Consider the following 20,423-nt stretch of genomic DNA (forward strand, 5'->3'; position numbering starts at 1 on the left):
TTTATAAATAAAAGAAATTCCAGTGGATTATGTTTGGAGAAGATTAACCGAGTTAACTGTGTACAGGTTTAAATGCATCTTCAGAACAGTCAGACATATCTGAGGAACCTTTACAAAGTTCTTGAAAACATTTCTGATTAAACGGATTTCTTCACTGTGCTTGGCTGGGTTATTTACTATTGGCAAATTTAAGTGGTTCTTCAGAAAGGAGTTCCTCCGATTTAACTAGAAAAAGCTTTAGAGATACATCATCATAAATCGTGAAGAAATGTATTTGAAGAATCCAAATCGTGAAGAGATGTATTTGAAGAACCTTTCAAGTTCCTATAAAATAACATTTGGACAAATTTTATTTCTTCACCATGTCTGGCTGATCTGCATGCTTTGTTTCATGTTCTGGAGAAAGTTAGGTTGCCGTTCATAAAAAGTTCTTAAAAAAGGAGAAGACTTCGATTTTCCAACTAGGTTAGTTGAAACTTTAGAAATGATTCAAGAGCCTTACACAAAACAAGTTCATGTATCAAATCTTAAAAAAAAAAAAAAAAACACGAATTCCGAAACAACCCAGCTGTTCCCATAAAAGGTCAATTTCCGGGATTAAAAAAGACCATTGTTTAGTAGCTGCGGGTGACCTTTGATGAAAATTTTGGAAGATATCCTTCACTGTATTGAGACATCCGACATGTAAGCATTGATCTAGAAGTATTATCCTCAATGAGGTAGGCAGGTCTACACTAGATGTTGCACAGGCGTTACATCAGAACATTTCTACATGAAGTGAAGAAGTCTACACGGAGCTCTCCGCTACAAGAATGATCAAGTCCTTCTCAGTTTGTACGAGCCAGTCATAATAATTTCTACAAACCATGTAGCCAGCAACTTTCTGCTTGTAAGCACTGGAAACTGTTGGCGAAGATTGAGCAGGGAGGTCGTTTTGCCCAAGGAGATCACCAAGGTTTGCACTGATTGCCATGGAATTATTTCTGGAGATTTCCAGAAGTTTGAGAAGCTCCCAAGATCCAGGATTAAGCGACTGCTGCCAGCTGAGGACAGAAGCAAACCAACCTCTGAAGGACAGGAAAGTAGACAGGCTCAAGGATAGACGCTTCCACGGGGACGAAGGTAGTGTCTTTTTATCCAGGACAGGTACATTGTCTATCTTCAATGTAGGAGGCTTGGCGTTGTCTGAGAATGGAGAACCTTGTTGGCTGAGCTGTTAGAGGAAGAAAAATTAAAGAGTTACCATGCCAGGGCAAAATATTTTAGAAGTTTTAAGTCACCGTGAGAAAAATTCTACAAGTTAAAGAGGATGTAAAAAACAAAAAGGGAGGTCGGGACTTTAAATGAAACAATGGCAACCCAACAAAGTCCCAAATTTCTTCTCCCCCCTTTTCCAATTTAAAGAGGATGTATAACGAACAGTCTAAAAATATCCAGCACACAGCTTAGATAAGATCTAAATCTGTCACAATGAAAGTTATGTCCTTGACCAAGACTGAAAGGCAAAGACACATCTATCCCTAGTGGAGGCAAATCAAGCTGTTTTAATGTATCAGTTTTTGGGCCCCCAAACTTCCTAAGCAATAACTCACTCTGATGGGGTTTCCAAATGCTCCAAACATAGGGCCAGTTTACCGTCCTTCAAAAACTTTAGGGGGGCCAATGGGAGAAAAAAAAAAAGTCATGGCATCAGTGGAAGTAAAAAAAAAAAAAATGCGCCATTAGCATTAGGGTGAAAGAATGGTGTCAGTGGAAGGAATAGTGCCTCATCATTGGTGTCAGTGGAAGGAATAGTGCCTCATCATTGGTGTCAGTGGAAGGAATAGTGCCTCATCATTGGTGTCAGTGGAAGGAATAGTGCCTCATCATTGGTGTCAGTGGAAGGAATAGTGCCCCATCATTGGTATCAGTGGAAGGAATAGTGCCCCATCATTGGTATCAGTGGAAGGAATAGTGCCTCATCATTGGTGTCAGTGGGAGGAATAGTGCCTCATCATTGGTGTCAGTGGGAGGAATAGTGCCTCATCATTGGTGTCAGTGGGAGGAATAGTGCCTCATCATTGGTGTCAGTGGAAGGAATAGTGCCCCATCATTGGTGTCAGTGGAAGGAATAGTGCCCCATTATTGGTGTCAATGGGAGGAATAGTGCCCAGTCATTGGAAGTAATGCCCCATTGTTGGGGTCAATGCAAGAAATAGGGTCAGATCATTTGTGTAATTGGGAGGAATAGTGCCCATTGATTGCATCAGTGGGAGGAATAATGTGGTGTCAGTGGGAGAATAGTGTTCCCATCATTAGTGTCAGTGAGAGGAATAGCGTCCCGTTGTAGGCGTCAGTGGCAGGAACTATGCCCCACTGTTGCCGACATTGTGGGGAATAATGTAGAAGTAGGGAAACTACTGCGCTTCATAAAAAAAAAAAAAAAATAGACCAGCTGCTGGCACTACAATACAACTATATTAAACCTGTAAAAAAAAAAAAATTCGAAAGTGCTACGCTACAAATGTGAAAATAATTGGATGGATCCAATATATGCGTGTTAGCCCGTGATAGATTAGATATGGTTGGGGCTTACTACTAGAAGTATAGCGAAGGGCAAAATAAAAAAACCCAAGATGCAGTCTGTCCCTAGCACTGATGCAGCATTTTCTTTCCCCCAGACTCCCCTTGTTATTCATCTTGTGAACAACGTAGACTAACTGGGCATGCAGTTTTACAGTACTTAAAAGAGACAAAACCCATTAAGGCTCCTTTCACAATGGCACTGTCTAGTCTGTTCAGCAGGGGATCCTGGAACCGATCACCTCCGGAATCAAAGTACCCTCATTTACATCTGGCTGTCCATAGGTTTACATGAAGCTTTTGATCAGATCCTCCTGAAAAAATGACAGGTGGACCTGATCATACCACCTGAGTGAAAGGGGCCCTTAAAGCCAAACTATGGGATAAGCAGATTGTCTGAATACAAGAGTCATGTGTATTCTTCCTTAAATCTTGGCGTTCTTTGTGCATTTCTTCCAGATCTGTGCAGTAATCCAGTGTGAGACTTCTCAGTGCAGGAGCCTCCTGCACAAACAGTCACTGCTGCTCTCTCTCCTTGTGCAGGGTGACGGGTCTCATCTCAGCCCCCCTATAACTTTCTGCAGGCAGCTTGTGGTACGTGGGGCCTGTTGGGTCCCTTCCACATCTCTGCATCCAGCACAGTGATGATGCAACTCTTGGTGTAAGGTTCACAAAACATTTATTGGATGGGGTAAATCATGTACATCAGGCCAATGGAACGGATTCCCCCTTCTTCAGGGGAGTCCATTCCCTCCATAAACACGTTTGGCTTGATGCACGTTTTACCCCTTCAATAAACATTTTGTGAGCCCTACGCCAAGAGCTGCATTTGTCTGGACACCAGGTGCTCCTTCCCTCTCACCCAAGTCCTCTTGCTGGAATGACCACACAGTTGAAAGTTGAAAGTTGTAGTCGAAAGGTAGCAACCAGGGGGGTTCACCATCACCAACCATCGTTGGGCTCAACCCACTGGGAGAGATTTCTTCCTCACTGCCCATGTGGCCACCTATGACTAGATACCGATCCAGACAGTCCAGCGTGGTTTCTAGCCCAAACCAGATGCACCAGTGACGATGTCACAGATTTGTTTTTTTTTCAAGGTTATATCTGGGTTTCCAAAGACATTTGGTTTACACAAAGTAGTTGACTGTGGCTATTGTGGATCATCTTCAAAAAAGGAAATATTTTTTTGATACCCGAAAGGTAGCAGCCCAAGGCCCCAAGGAGGTTCACCATCACCAACCACCATTGGGCTCAACCCACTGGGAGAGACTTCCTTGCTGCCCATGTGGCCACCTATAAAGGACTAGACACCAATCCAGACAGTCCAGCGTGGTCTCCAGCCCAAACCAGATGCACCAGTGACGAGGTCACCGATTTCGGTCAAGGTTATGTCTGGGTTTGCAAAGACATTTGGTTTACATGAATTAGTTGACTGTGGCTATTGTGGATGATCTTCAAAAAGGAAAGATTTGATACCCGAAAGGTAGCAGCCCAAGGGGGTTCACCATCACCAACCACCATTGGGCTCAACCCACTGGGAGAGATTTCTTCCTCACTGCCCATGTGGCCACCGATCCAGACAGTCCAGCATGGTCTCCAGCCCAAACCAGATGGCAGAGTGACGATGTCACTGATTTTTTTCAAGGTTATATCTGGGTTTGCAAAGAAGTTTGGTTTACATGAAGTAGTTGATTGTGGATATTGTGGATGATCTTCGGAGGAAAGATTTTTATTTTGCCTACGAGTTCAGTTTTAAAAATACCCTTATATAAAATATCTCCTATTTTTGTAAACTAGAATGGTAGATTTGGGAAAACCTACCATTCAATGCCATTAAACCCTTTTTATATGTGCCAAGTTATAAAAAAGATAAGAAAAGACCCCACACACAACAAACGACAGGAGGGGGAGGAGACAAGAAGTCACCCTGCACTGTAGGAGGAACCCCACAGGCTCCACCCAGTACAGCCTGCAGAAATCTAAATTAGGGGGCGGAGACCAGACCAATCACCCTGCAGAAGGAGAAAAAGACTGCTCACTGCTGCTCTATTACAAGATGTCTCACACTGGATTACTGCACAGATCTGGAAGAAATACATGAAGCACACCAAGATGCAAGAAGAATACACACGATGAATGGATTTAGACAATATTTGCTTATCCTGGAGTTCAGACCTAATGTCAGGGGTGTTACATAGCCTGTATAGCAGGGGTCTTCAAACTACGGCCCTCCAGTTGTTCAGGAACTACAATTCCCATCATGCCTAGTCATGTCTGTGAATATCAGAGTTTTACAATGCCCAATGGGATGTGTAGTTCCGCAACAGCTGGAGGGCCGTAGTTTGAGAATCCCTGCTGTATAGTGTGTGGCTGTGGGAATATAGACGACATTTACACAGCTTATGTATACTACTACACAACACTCAAACTTACATATTCCTGCACCAGGGTCTCTGCTTCTGATCTTGCCAACGACACCTGAAACAGCGATTGCCGCTCTGTCTCCTTTCCATCCGATTCCCGTGGCAGAGATAGGAGTCCTGCCAAGTGGTCCACTGCTAAAAGAAGAAGAAGATCACCACCATTAGATTAAAGGGATTCCAACATGTTTTCTTACAGCAACAGGTTATATTTAAAGTGTACCGGTCAGTAACTTTACAAGGCTGCATGAATGCATTTCTGACACGTCACATTATACAGCAACAGGATCATTTCTCAGAAAAGGATTACAAAAAAGAAAAGTCCAGATATCATCAGCCTACAGCAGGTAGGAGGAAGCATTTCCCCAGTCTCCTCTCCCCCAGTGATCAGACTGTATATTGTAACTTCGCAGCAGGTGAGAGGGACTGATTTGCATCAGACATTTGTGAACAGTCAAGAGCTGCACAAGCATCAGGAACACAAAAAACATGATTGCGTCATCTCCGAGTTGCCATTTCAGTCTAGGGAGTAGATGAGAACCCTGAACAAAAGGTTGTCCTAGGAAGAAAAGCAGATGAAGGGATGGTCTACGGCAGTACTGTGATCTGAGAGGTGATAAATACCTGGAAGTGCTGTAATGACACAAGGTTCCCCCTTCCCCAATTCCTGGCTCTGCTCCTGTCCACCTGAGTTTTAGGGGTCCCTGCCCACTTTTGTGCTCCAGCTCCTCCCATACAATTCTGTATATTTTATTTATTTTATTAAATTTATATATAAAAAATAAACGGGCACAGCAGGTGTACAGACCCCGGAACTCAGCCCAGGGATGGTGGGAACCCCTCATAATGGGCACAGCAGGTGTACAGACCCAGGAACTCAGCACAGGGATGGTGGAAACCCCTCATAATGGGCACAGCAGGTGTACAGACCCGGGAACTCAGCCCAGGGATGGTGGGAACCCCTCATAATGGGCACAGCAGTTGTACAGACCCGGGAACTCAGCCCAGGGATGGTGGGAACCCCTCATAATGGGCACAGCAGGTGTACAGACCCGGGAACTCAGCCCAGGGATGGTGGGAACCCCTCATAATGGGCACAGCAGGAGTACAGACCTGGGAACTCTGCACAGGGATGGTGTGGGAACCCCCCATAATTGGCACAGGTGGTGTACAGACCCAGGAACTCAGCACAGGGATGGTGGGAACCCCTCATAATGGGCACAGCAGGTGTTGTACAGACCCAGGAACTCAGCCCAGGGATGGTGGGAACCCCTCATAATGGGCACAGCAGGTGTACAGACCTGGGAACTCAGCCCAGGCATGGTGGGAACTCCTCATAATGGGCACAGCAGGTGTACAGACCTGGGAACTCAGCCCAGGCATGGTGGGAACTCCTCATAATGGGCACAGCAGGTGTACAGACCCGGGAATACAGGAATATAGCATAGAGAGCTCACTAAGAGTAACTCTCAAGCACTTAAACACTAAAAATGTCAGTTTTAGGTGGACTGCTCCTTCAAAACCATAACACAGTAATAAGTGTAAGAACGATGATCACATTTTAAAATGGATCATAAAACAACAAAAAATCTTTTGATATACGCCATTTGTCCCTTTCATGGTTGGAGTTGCTGGATGAGGAAGTGGGACTGTTGATCATTTGGCTCCTACAGATGACAGATTCCAGAATTGAAGGAAGACATGAGAAGAGGATCATACAATGGATAGATTGTTACAGAGTCATCTCCTCCTCAATTATATCCTCATAAATTCCTGAGATGTGAGGTCTCTGCCTACATGTTGTAATGCCATCAGCACCTCGCCCCCATCCATTCCAGCATGCCAGACATGGGACAAAACATGGTCATCGCTTCCCACTGTTCACCACCAACTGTTCCGTAACTATTCTGTTCCATAACATTAATCTTGTGTTTTGATAGACATATTGCATTGATGCAAGTATTTATTATTATGGCTGCTATTTAATTGCTGAATATTTTAACCCCTGATGTGGCATGCACAGAAAAAAAAAAAAAAAAAAAAAAAAAAAAAAAAAAAGCATTTGGAAAATGCATGGCAATACACAGTAAAAAAACCCAGCCCAGCATGATGAAAAATGAATGCTAATGATTTTCCTGTGCATTTTTTGGTGTGAAGCCCTAAAAATACCCTTTTCTTTTAATGGAAACTTCTTATCCTCTCACTCCAGAGCTCTGTGCTGGCAGAGATTTGGCCACACCCCTCTGCAGAAGCATCCTCACAGAGGGGGCGTGTCTAATCAGTAAAAGGAAGGTCTCCTGGACTCAGGGGCAGACTGCCAACCTTAACCCCAGGGGGCAAGTACAAACCAAAGGCCCAGTGTGCAGCGACTAGGCCCCCCCTCCCACTCATCCCTCTTCCCATCCTCCTCCTTACCCCCATTCCAGACTTCAGCCCTGCTGCAGGTTGAATGGGACTCAGGGGAGGAGAGTCTCAAGTGGGGCATGGAACCGGCCTCTGCTCAGACACAGTTTACAACATCCATGCCCTCTGTCCTTGTCTTCATCCCGCACTCAGTAGGTCAGTGGCAGAGACCTTTTACTTCTCTTCACTAGGAATCCTTTAGGCATGTTTGTGGCAGAAGCAGTGCAGCCTTTCTACAGGATATCAGAGCGGCCCAGGGGCAATTGCCCCCCTGCTCCAGTCCTGCCCTGGCTGGACTACAGACTACAGAGTGCACTGACCAGTATGGAGAGGGAGTGTGTCCAATCAGAGAGGGGGGGGGGGGTGTGCTCTGACCAGGTTTGTAATACAGAGGGCACTGGTCAGTATGGAAGGGGGTGTGTCTGATTGGGGAAAGGGCGAGGCCAGACCAGGTTTGTAATACAGAGTGCACTGGCCAGTATGGAGAAGGGCTTGTCTGATCAGAAGAGGGGGCGTGCCTGACCGGGTCTGTAGACTACAGAGTGCACTACTGGTCAGTATGTAGAGGGGTGTGCCTGATCAGAGGGGCGTGTCTAACCAGGTCTGTAGACTACCGAGTGCACTACTGGTCAGTATGTAGAGGGGTGTGTCTGACCAGGTCTGTAGACTACAGAGTGCACTACTGGTCAATATGTAGAGGGGTGTGTCTGACCAGGTCTGTAGACTACAGAGTGCACTACTGGTCAATATGTAGAGGGGTGTGTCTGACCAGGTCTGTAGACTACAGAGTGCACTACTGGTCAGTATGTAGAGGGGTGTGCCTGATCAGAGGGGCGTGTCTAACCAGGTCTGTAGACTACCGAGTGCACTACTGGTCTGTATGTAGAGGGGCGTGTCTGATCAGGTCTGTAGACTACAGAGTGCACTACTGGTCAGTATGTAGAGGGGTGTGTCTGACCAGGTCTGTAGACTACAGAGTGCACTACCGGTCAGTATGTAGAGGGGTGTGCCTGATCAGAGGAGGGGCGTGTCTGATCAGGTCTGTAGACTACAGAGTGCACTACCGGTCAGTATGTAGAGGGGTGTGTCTGATCAGAGGAGGGGCGTTTCTGACTAGGTCTGTAAGACTACAGAGAGCACTACTGGTCGGGGTGGAGAGGGGCGTGTCTGACCAGGTCTGTAGACTACAGAGTGCACTACCGGTCAGTACGTAGAGGGGTGTGCCTGATCAGAGGGGCGTGTCTGACCAGGTCTGTAGACTACCGAGTGCACTACTGGTCAGTATGTAGAGGGGTGTGCCTGATCAGAGGAGGGGCGTGTCTGACCAGGTCTGTAGGACTACAGAGTGCACTACTGGTCAGTATGTAGAGGGGCGTGTCTGACCAGGTCTGTAGGACTACAGAGTGCACTACTGGTCAGGGTGGAGAGGGGGTGTGTCTGATCAGAGAGGGGCATGGCCTGACCAGGTCCATTAGATCAATGTTTCTCAGCCCTTTTTCAGTCAAGGCACCCTTTAAAAATTATGGTCAGTATCGAGGCACCCCATTCTAAAATGTAAAAGCCATTTTAAATAGTTTTACATAATGCAGCAACATCCAAAAGTCCAAGTAGGACACCCAACATTAGAAGTGATTTATTCTTTCAAAGCAAATATACTTTTGCAAACTGGTACTGACTAGTATGCCGATGTTTCTCTTCTCCATCAGTTTTTCTCCATCACTCAGCTAAGGAGAACTCCAACACTGATGGGAGAGGGGCAGGGGAAGGTCAAACAAGGATGCTCAGTCTGTAGGTGACTGACCTCCTTAACTAATGATGCCATTGATCGTTCGGACGCCGGCACCTAGAAGGTCGTAATGGTGCACAAGGAAAATCTGTGACTAACTAAAAAGGCAGCCTTCATCCACACGCCAGCTTGTATACAGTTTTTGGGAAATTTTTGGGGGTTTTGCCAAGGCACCCCTAAAGAAACCTCAAGGCAGTCAGGGTGCCTGGGCACCCTGGTTGGAAAAGGCTGTGTTGGATTACAGAGTACACTGGTCAGTGTGGTCCGACTCTGGTGCTGACTGGACTACACAGTCCTCAGACCCCCAGCACAGCTGCTACAGCAGGAAATTGGGATTAGGACTATGAACATGGAGAGTATCCGTACAAAGTGTCTATCTATATCTATGACTTGCATTGGGCTTTAAGGCTTTGGGTTCACAGGACTGAAGGCTGAATCACATCCAGCTCCTGTTTATCTTCTGACGCTCTTTCCAGTCATAATTCCAACACTTTGGCATGGAGGAAGCCTTTTGATGCAAGTAAATGGTCACTGCCGGAATACTTCAGGTCTTGTTATTTTTGGCATGCTAAAGTGCAGAGCAATTCCATTCTCAGTGCCCACGTACCATTCCACTACATACTGGGATTTCAGACACATTATGGAATGCATTCTTCTCCTTCTTAAGAAGAAGTGGAGAATCTGATAAGAACATAACTGTTTACTCAAACTGACTGACACTACTGAAAATTTAACCAGAATGTATGGTTTGTTTTATATGTACATTTTTATCATCAGGACTAAAAAAAAAAAAAAAAAAAAAAAGTTTTAGTAAGGTAAACAAAAAAAAATTCTAGATTCATACAATGCTACAAAAAATTAAAGGAACACTTTTAGTGCCGGTTCACACTAGGGCGACCTGTGAGGCGACTCTGATTTAAGCCCCCATTCACACTACTGCGAAGTAGCGTCGTGGTAGTGTGAATGGGGGCTTAAATCAGAGTATAGCATCAAGTCAAATAAACTCCTGGGATATTGATCTAGTCAGTTAAGTAGCAGAGGGGGTTGTTCATTTCATTAATACCAAAAGCAGCTGAAACAGATTAACAGGTGAACTAGATGGGCAACAATGAGAACCTCAAAAACAGGATTGGTTTTACAGGAGGAAGCCACTAACATTTTTTACCCCCTACTGTTTTAACTAAATTTGCATTTGGCTAGGGTCAGTGCCACTACTGGTAGGATGAGGGGATACCTGGACCCTATAGAGGTTGCACAGGCAGTCCAACTCCTCCGGGATGGCACATCAATACATACCACTGCCAGAAGGTTTGCTGTGTCTCCCAGCATGGAGGAGATTCCAGGAGACAGGCAGTTACTCTAGGAAAGCTGGACAGAACCGTAGAAGGCCCTAACCCATGAGTAGGACCTGTATCTCCTCCTTTGTGCAAGGAGGAACAGGATGAGCACTGCCAGAGCCCTACAAAATGACCTCCAGCAGACCACTGGTGTGAAGGTTTGTTTGGTCAGAGAGACTTCATGAGGGTGGCCTGAGGGCCAGACGTGGTCCTCCTGTGGGCTCTGTGCTCACTGCCCAGCACCGTGGAGCTGGATTAGCAATTGCCATTGAACACCAGAATTGGTAGGTCCGCCACTGGCGCCCTGTACTTTTAAGAGTTGAGAGCAGGTTCACCCTGAGCACATGTGACAGACATGAAAGGGTCTGGAGAAGCCATAGAGAACATTATGCTGCCTGTAACATCGTTCAGCATGACCGGTTTGGTGGTGGGTCAGTGATGGTCTGGGAAGGCAAATCCATGGAGGGACGCTCAGACTTCTACAGGATAGACTACGGCACCCTGACTGCCATTAGGTATTGGGATGAAATCCTTGGACCCATTGTCAGACCCAAAACTGGTGCAGTGGGTCCTGGGTTCCTCCTGGTGCACAACAGTGCCCGGCCTCATGTGATGAGTATGCAGCCAGTTCCTGGAGGATGAAGGAATTGATACCACTGAATGGTCCCCACCCTCGCCTGACCTAAATCCAATAGAACACCTCTGGGACATTAGGTTTTGGTCCATCCGACGCTGCCAGATTGCACCTCAGCCTGTTCAGGAGCTCAGTGATGCCCTGGTCCAGATCTGGGAGGAAATACCCCAGGACACCATCCATCATCTCATTCGGAGCATGCCCCGATGTGGTCAGGCATGCATACAAGCATGCGGGGGCCATACAAACTACTGAGTACCATTCTGAGTTGCTGCAATAAATTCAGCAAAATGGAGTAGCCTGCTGCATCATTTTTTCACTTTGATTTTCTGGGTGTCTTTGAATTCAGCCCTCTGTAGGGTAATACTTTTCATTTCCATCAAATGATGTGGCATCCTTTCATTCCTAACACATTACCCAGTCCATACCAGTATAGATCCTAACACATGACCCAGTCCATACCAGTATAGATCCTAACACATGACCCAGTCCATACCAGTATAGATCCTAACACATTACCCAGTCCATACCAGTATAGATCCTAACACATTACCCAGTCCATACCAGTATAGATCCTAACACATTACCCAGTCCATTTCAGTTTAGATATCCAGCATGAGAGATTTTTCCTCATTGAGATCTGATGTGTTTTCAAAGTGTTCCTTTAATTTTTTTTTTTTGAGCAGTGTATACTGTGGTTTTATTTTAATACAGCGAGTAGATGGAACTTTAGACACCTTTTACATTTTCCTTTGCATTATTTGCTCCTTTGTTGTAAAAAAATAAATAAAAAAATAAAAAACCTATCCAGGGCTCAACAGCTTGAAGCATAAAAAGACAAAACTTCATTTTTTTCTCTTCTAGGTTGTAGACAGAGTAGAGGGATTAGAACCCCTGTAAGACTTTCATTTAACTCAAATGACACTGGAAAAAAAAAAAACAAAAACATACCCCATGTTCAAGTGCCATTCATTTTCAATGGCACCTACAAAGCGGTGCAGTTTTGCCGCAATTATCGCACAATAAATCACGCAGCAATCAGAAACATGTGACGCTTGTCACCCAAAAAGGAGCAGCAGCTTCTTTTGGGTGACAAGCTTCTCGCGTTGCAGACTGGCGCACTAAGCGCAGCTTTGCCACGATTACCAAACCACGACGTGCGAAGCTTGTCCCCCCCAAAAAAAAGCTGCTGCTCCTTTCTGGGTGACAAGCTTCACATGTTGCAGTTTTCTGCAATTGCGGCAAAACTACACCACATTTTAGGTGCCATTGAAAAACATGCGTACCCAAACATGCGTATTGCAGTGCGATTTGAGATGGCAGGCAGAATCGCTGGAATTCCAAAACACCAAGTGTGAACAGAGCCTTAACCGCCACCTCTTTCAGATGCCAAGAGGCGGGGTTTATCATGAGACCATCATGATTGGCTGTCACAGTGATCACATGATAAGAAAGCTTTCCCTTAGTCGAAGCTAACTTGCTGGGAGCGTGCAGGGTACATGCTCTCAGCACACAGCTGTGTCTGGAAATTGGTACGCAAATGTGGCCACTTGGCACTAAGGCCCACCCACAAGAGGTTGCATACTGTTGGTGCATAGGGGTCAAAGATTTTAAAATACGAAATCTGTTCTACTTACCTGCTCTGTGTAATGGTTTTGCACCGAGCAACCCCAATCCCCCTCTTCTGGGGTCTCCCACTGGCGGTGCTGGCTCCTCTCCCCGAGTACCCCCATAGCAAGCTGTGTGTGGGCTCACTTCCAAGCCAGCTATGTGGGTCTATAGACACACACAGAGCATGGCTCGGCCCATCCCTTCTCACTGACTGATTAACAGAAGTGAGAACCAATGGCTCCCCCTGCTGTCTGAGCCTATGAGGAAGGAGAGAACTGCTGCTCTCTTGCACATCGCTGGATCGAGATTGGGATCAGGCAAGTATAAAGGGGGATAGGGGTATGCAATAAGGCACAAAAAAAAAAAAAAACCCTTCAGCACTTCTGTATTTACTAGTATTGTCAGCACTAGCTAGTGGCAATAATGTAGCATTTTTGGAAAAATGCTACATTATGATATTATACACACACACACACACACCAGTTTAAAATAGAAACTGACCACAACCATTATAGTTTCCCTTTAGCCCAGTCATTGTTTCAAATTTAAAATGAAAAAAAAAAAAAAAGTTTGGGGAAATCTATAGTTCTTCCTAATATATATATATATATATATATATATATATATATATATATATATATATACATCAGTGCGATGGCATTTTAGTTTTAGTCCCATTTTAGTCTTCTGCAAGTGTTTTATTTTTAGTCATATTTAGTTGACTAAAACTCCAGTACATTTTAGTCGACTAAAACGTCCTACATTTTAGTCGACTAAAACTCATTTAAGTCATCTATAATGGAATAGGTATAGTTCAATTATAATTTGTAATGCATTATTTAAGCATTTCTCTACAATTTCCAAACTCATTATATACTACTGCTGGTCCTGGAGTGAAAAATCGAATATCTTATTATTTATGGTATTAAGCTTTGAGCATGCACCAGTGTTAATTTTGGCAGCAAATTTCGATTTAGTTTTAGTTATAATCTTTTGACTAAAATGCCATTTTAGTTTTAGTCGTATTTTAGTCATCTGAATTGTTTTAGTTTTAGTCGTATTTTAGTCGACTAAAATTGTGTTAATTTAGTCGACGAAAACGTTTTAGTCGGTTTTAGTCGACGAAATTAACACTGATAGAGATATATATATATATATATATATATATATATATATATATATATATATATATATATATATATATATATATATATATATATATATATATATATATATATATATATATATATATATATATATATATATATATAATTTTTTTTTTTTTTTTTATTTAGTATACACGCATTTTGCAGCACACCTAGAGGAACAATTATCACGTTACGCATCTGGCCGCACACTTGTGGAAGCTGGTAATTAGGAGAACCGCGGCCTATGACACAATTCCTCTCCTGACAGTCTGCGGTTTGCCCTGGAAAATGAGTGACCTTGGTGCCCCTGGTTTTTTTTTTTAGTCTGAATAATTCTGCTTTTTCTCCGGACTGGTTAATCTTCTTGCGGTCCAACTATTCCAGGAATGTATGGAAAATGTCAGAGTGTACCGCTCATGATGCCAGGCTATGGAGCGGTTGGGGCTGAACATTAATATAGATGGGAGATCTGGGTTACTGAATAATGGTCATCACTCAACAAGACTTCTGGCAGAGTGTAGGACCATGCATGCGAGGTATGCACACACTTTCTATACACAGCAGTAGAAATGAACATAATGACCTAATCAGTGACAGGTGCCGCTTAAAGCCCATTCCAACGTGCTACACATTAACCATTTCATGACTATGATGCATTTTGTGCCCTTAGGACCAGAGGGATTGGCACACAGGGACTAAAGCCTCGTACACACGCACAGATTGTTGGCCAACTGATCGGCCAACTTTTGTCCAGGGTTTGTTGGTTGAAATGTGCTCTAGACTTGGCCAACAAAAACCAACTTCAGAAGTGATGTCATGTGATGGATTGTCTCCATATTTGATAGTCATTTCTTTTGCATGTGTGCGCTATTCTTTTTTAATATACATGTTGCTTGGTCCATAGCTGCACCGGCTTTAGATATACATGTTCAGGGTTTGCTCCCCCAATTTGCTTGTTTATTATGTATTCAGTCTGACCAGACTTCTGTGGTTGAGCATCCCATCCCCCACACACACCTGTACTCTATCAGAGTCCACCATCAAGTAGATACAGGAGGAGTCCTTTGTAGTGCATTAGCACATCCATCCCAGCAAGGAGTGTTATCTCCAAGGGTAAGAGAGGCTGGATTCACCCCTTTTTTATGGATAGTGTAGGACCCACTGATAATGGGGTACTTTGACGCAGTGGTGGGCTTGAGCACGATATGGCCATATGGTGGGACTAAACCCCCATTTTTATTTATGGATTGTCTCCATATTTAATAGTCATTTCTTTTGCATGGTTGCGCTATTCTTTTTTAATATACATGTTGCTTGGTCCATAGCTGCACCGGCTTTAGATATACATGTTCAGGGTTTGCTCCCCCAATTTTTTGCTTGTTTATTATTTTCCATGTGTTTTTTCTTCTCTGAGCATGCCCAGTCTTGCTCATCTGAATTTTGTCTGCCGAAATCTGTACTGACTGAGGAACAATCGGCCGTTCTTTGTTGGCCAACAAAAATTTTATAGCCTGCACACCAGATTTTTTTCGGCCGAAAATTCGCAGTTGGTTGTCGGAAGCATCATACTAACAAGCCTACAATCGGCCGATCGGACGTTGGCCAACAATTTACGGTCTGTGCGTGTGTACGGGGCTTAAGTCCTTCTTTGCAGTGTGTTATGGTGCATTGTCACACAACATGCGTTGAATCGCGACACATCGATTCACAATCAATGGGCGCCAACACACCCCACTGTGTCAAAAATTGGACATCTTATTTTAAATTACACAACATACAGCGATGCAATACTGTGCACTGCAGCACTCCACAATGCCATTGTGCACCGGGGTGCCAAAAAGCACTGCCAATGCAACCCAGCATTCCATCACTGGATTCATTCCAATAGCATAAGAAAAAGTCCAAAGCCCGGATAGGATAGAAAGAGTCCAAAGCCCAGAAAGAAAAAAAAAGTCCAAAGCCCAGACACAGCCCTTTCATAGTAATACACATTATAGTGCTTTGTCATCATTTGTATCACTCTACAATACAGGTGCATTGCCCGTATTGTGTGTTGTGTTGGGTGCCATTCAAACAGAATAACACTGCACTGCAAGCAGAGGCGTAACTAGAACCTTCAGGGCCCTGATGCAAGAAACCATGAAGGGCCCCCCAGACCCCTGGCCGGGGCCCTTACCTTCAAGCCCAGGGCTCTTCCCACTAATCCTGGGGCTCTTTACACGCGTTGCATGGCCTTTTATTACGGTCCCGCAGCAGGATTCTTTCACAGGTTCTGCAGTGGGCCCCCTTCCTGCAATCTTGTGGACCCCCTTCCTGCAATCTTGGGGCCTCCCCACAGTGGTGCAATGCCAGCGTCCGGTCGCAAGTGTGACCTGGAAGTTCACCCACTGGTTTGCTACCGGGCCCCCTGGAGCATGGGGCCCGGTAGCGATTGCAACCCCTGCAACCCCTGTAGTTACGCCCCTGACTGCAAGGCAGCGGGGCATGTTCCGCTCATTACTGCAGGTTGTGGTAGCAGGTGCATAACCAAGATAGACTAATGTAAAAAGACCCTCAATCACAATATACAACAAACCAGGAGATCACCATCAGATGGCAATGATTAGCAGTTGGGATCAGATGGCTATGGCCACCCAGGCAACTTTACTGTGAGCATGACCGTTGACAGCAGCAAGTGTTCAGTGCCATGTGTAGGTATGCATGGGGGAGGGGGGAGCAGTTATTCACTGTAACAGATCTATATTTAAAAGGGTTAGTTCACCTATACAAAAAACAAATAAAAAAACCTATGCAGAAAGGGGAGTCTGTAGATAGAAATGAACTGTGCAGCTCTGACGTAAGTCGAATAATGTCCTTGGACAGGGCTCACAATTTCAAGTCCTGAGCTACTAGCCAGGCCTCAAAGTAGAACTCCACCCAAAAGGGAAAGCTTGGCTTGTTCACACCCCCCCCCCCCCCCCCCCTCCACTGCCACATTTGGCACTTTTTTGGGGATGGGCGCGAATACCTGTTATCTGCTCCCACTTTCAGGTAAGATCGCCACATGGGGGGGGGGGTCTATGAAATTTCCAGTCCCCCCCCCCACTACCCTCTAGAAGACACACCGATTGACAAAATTGGCTTGGGGTGCCGACATCATGGGATTCCCAGACATGCAAGTGACCTTCCATTAAAAGTCAGCAGCTACAGTATTTGTACCTACTGACTTAATTTCTTTTTTTCTCTTCAGGCTCAAACTCCGCTTTAACCACCTCAATACTGGGCACTTAAACCCCCTTCCTTCCCAGACCAATTTTCAGCTTTTAGCGCTGTTGCATTTTGAATGACAATTGCACGGTCATGCAACACTGTACCTAAACCAAATTTGTGTCATTTTTTTCCCCACAAATAGAGCTTTCTTTTGGTGGTATTTGATCACCGCCAGGTTTTTTCTTTTTTGGTGCACAAATAAAAAAAGGCCGAAAAGTTTGAAAAAAAAAAAAAAAAAAAAGTTTTTTGTTTAGGTTATAAAATTTTGTAAATAGATACGTTTTTTCCTGCACTGATGAGCACTGATGACGCCGCACTGACAGGCACTGATGGGGTGGCACTGATGGGGTGGCACTGATGGGGTGGCATTGGTGGGCAGCACTGATAGGGGGGCACCACTGGCAGGCTCTCTGAGCCCTGTTTGCCATCCCTGGTGGCCATGGTGGGCATCCCTGGTGGTCATGGGTGGGCATCCCTGGTGGCTCTAGTGGCATCCCCTCCCCCCAGGGCTGCACTGGTAATCAATCATCTGATTACCAGCACAGACCCCCCCTGTGATCAGTGAGTAATTAGAAATACTCACTGATCACCCCAGCTGCAGAATTGATCCTCTTCTGTTCTCCTCACTGACAGAATCTGTCAGGAGGAGAAGAGATCGAAGCCGTTACAACGGCTGTATTGACATTACATGACGGCTGTGATTGGACACAGCCGTCATGTGATCAGGAGGGCCAATCACAGGGCCCTCCTGCCGAGTCTTGTTGCTCTGTGTCCTAGGGACACAGGCACATCGAGATCGCGCCGCTGCGCGTGCCCGCGGCGGCGCGATCTCTCTCCTTCTGAAGGACGTTCCGGAACGTCCATTCAGAAGGACGAGACTCCCACCCGGCCGTATATGTACTATGGCCCGGGTGGGAGGTGGTTAAAAGAGTTGTAAAGGCAGAAGATTTTTAATGCATTCTATGCATTAAATCGGTAGTACCGCTTTTTTTGACTTAAAGCGGAGTTCCAGCCATTTCACTCACCTGTCTACCGGTCCAGCGATGCGGCCGCCTGAAGCCTCGATCCTCTCCCTCTGGTCTCGGCGGCATCACTGCTGTGGGCACCCGGCTGTGACAGTTTGCGGCTTCACAGCCGGGTACCCACTGCGCATGCGCGAGTCGCGCTGCGTGTCTTGATTGGCCGGCAATCTTCTGGGACCTCTGACGTGTCCCAGAAGATTGCAGGGAGGGAGGGGGAGAGGAGAACTTCCGTTCAGGGCGCCGCGGTGCTCCGAGCGGAAGTGGGAGCGGGTACCTGTCAAAACTAGGTACCCGCTCCCCCCCCCCCAAAAAAAATGACATGCCAAATGTGGCATGTCAGGGGGTTAGAATACCTAAAGCGGAAGTTCCATTTTTGGGTGGAACTCCACTTTAACTACAGGTAAGCCTATAATAAGGCTTACCTGTAGGTACAATTAAACACGGTTTAGGAGATATTTGCTTGCATGCAGCCGCTGACGCGTGCGGCGCATGCGCTCTGAAGGTCCGTCGGACCTTCAGAGTTTCCTTGCCGGGAAGGGCCAGAAAATGATTCCCGCGCATGCGCGGGAGTGATGTCATCGCGGCTCCGGCCAATCACAGCCCTGGAGCCGCCGAACCCTGAAGAGACGTCGAGGGATCATGTCAGCTCCCACAGCGGTGTCCGGGGGTCCGTGTCGGGGCTTCGTTCTAAGGTAAGTGTTTCATAATGAGCTAGTATGCGATGCATACTAGCTCATTATGCCTTTGTCTTGCAGGGTTTTTTTTTTCTGTGAGTTTACTACCGCTTTAAGATAAAAAGCCTTCTTCAAAGGCATTGTAAAACAAGATAAACACATTAAAAGTATAAATCATGTGTTCCATCACTCCCCACACTACTAAAGTGTCCTCATTGCATGCTGCATCTGTCCACCTTTCCTGCCCTGGTGCTCACCATCACTAGGACATTAATGCCCCTTTCACACGGCTTTCTGATCAGGTTTTTCAGGCGGACCTGATTGGATCCTCCATGCACCCCTATGGAGCAGCGAATGTTAGCAGTGACATCTCCACTGACACCCACTGCTATCCGATCCAATGTGGTCCATGAAATCCAGACAGATGGAAACCCTATTTTCCATCAGTCTGGAGGATCGGATGAAAGCAGACAGGTGGTCCATTTTCATCCGATATCCCATAGAGGAGAGCAGAGATCTGACAGATCCATCTCTACAAAGTAAGCGGAGACTGTAATCCACCGGCTCACCAGGGATCAGCGGATTGATCCCCGCTGAGCAAAGACAGAGTCTGCCGGGCAGAAAGCCCAAGTGAAAGGAACCTAAAGCTGGTCATAGAGGTTTAGAATCTTGGCTGGGTCAGCAGGGACCAACCAGGATTCTAACCATCCATGGGCAGGCTTGATTGTACCAAAGTGGATCCATCGATCGACATTGGTACAACCAGTATATCTGATTTCTAGCATGCGATTATTGCCAACGGCTAATGCCACTAGTAATAATCACTGTGCTCTCTGCAGGAGGCAATACAATGGGGGGGGGGGGGGGGGATTTACTAAACCTGGTGTGCAAAATCTGGTGCAGCTCTGCATAGACACCAATCAGCGTCCAGGTTTTATTATCAAAGCTTAACTGAACAAGCAGATGTCAGAAGCTGATTAATTACCATGCACAGCTGCACCAGATTCTGAGTGCACCACTTTTAGTAAGGCCCCTTTCACACATGCTGTCCATTTGTCTATTTTTCAGCCATCCGTTGACGGCTGAAAAACGGACATCAATGCATCACTATGGAAAAATGGATGTAAATGGATGATCATCCGTTTACATCCGCTTCCGTCATCATCCATTTTTTTTTTAAACTAATCAAAGCTCTATTTTTCTTCCGTAAAAAAAAAAAAAAAAAATGGATTGGATGAAAAACTGACAAATGGTCAGTTTTCCATCTGTTTTTGCATTGGTAGTGGAGGGATGCAAAACTGATGCATACTTCCATTTTGACATGACTGAACTGATGAAATGAACGGGCCCTAAACTCCCCCAATGGCCCTGCAGGAGTGATTACCCCATTAACACTGGCTGTGTTGATCGGGGGGGGGGGGGGGGGGAGCAAGTGATTTTCTTTCCTGCAGTGCCAGGACAAGGTCATCCAGCGCCTAGAGCAAAGATGCCAAACTGCACCCCTCCTTCCCTTAGGGTTAGGATCAGGGCGCCCCCATTCCTGCAATAAACCATTGCACCCAGGGCAGCCGCCC

General features: G+C 45.7%; 1 protein-coding gene across 1 annotated transcript; it reads right to left on the reverse strand.

Annotated features, from left to right (window-relative positions):
- Positions 1–605: 605 nt before the first annotated feature.
- On the reverse strand, positions 606–19,603 carry LOC309558508 (cardiotrophin-2-like; the record flags this gene model as incomplete). The annotated part of the gene is made up of 3 exons (XM_082261588.1): positions 606–1,213; positions 4,999–5,123; positions 19,555–19,603. The coding sequence occupies 3 exons, from the start codon at positions 19,601–19,603 to the stop codon at positions 788–790; spliced, it is 600 nt and encodes a 199-aa protein (XP_082117714.1). The 3' UTR covers positions 606–787.
- Between the last annotated feature and the right edge of the window lie 820 nt (positions 19,604–20,423).

The sequence above is a fragment of the Pelophylax lessonae genome (assembly GCF_965119305.1).
Source record: "Pelophylax lessonae genome assembly, chromosome: 6".
In the NCBI taxonomy this organism is placed as follows: domain Eukaryota; kingdom Metazoa; phylum Chordata; class Amphibia; order Anura; family Ranidae; genus Pelophylax; species Pelophylax lessonae.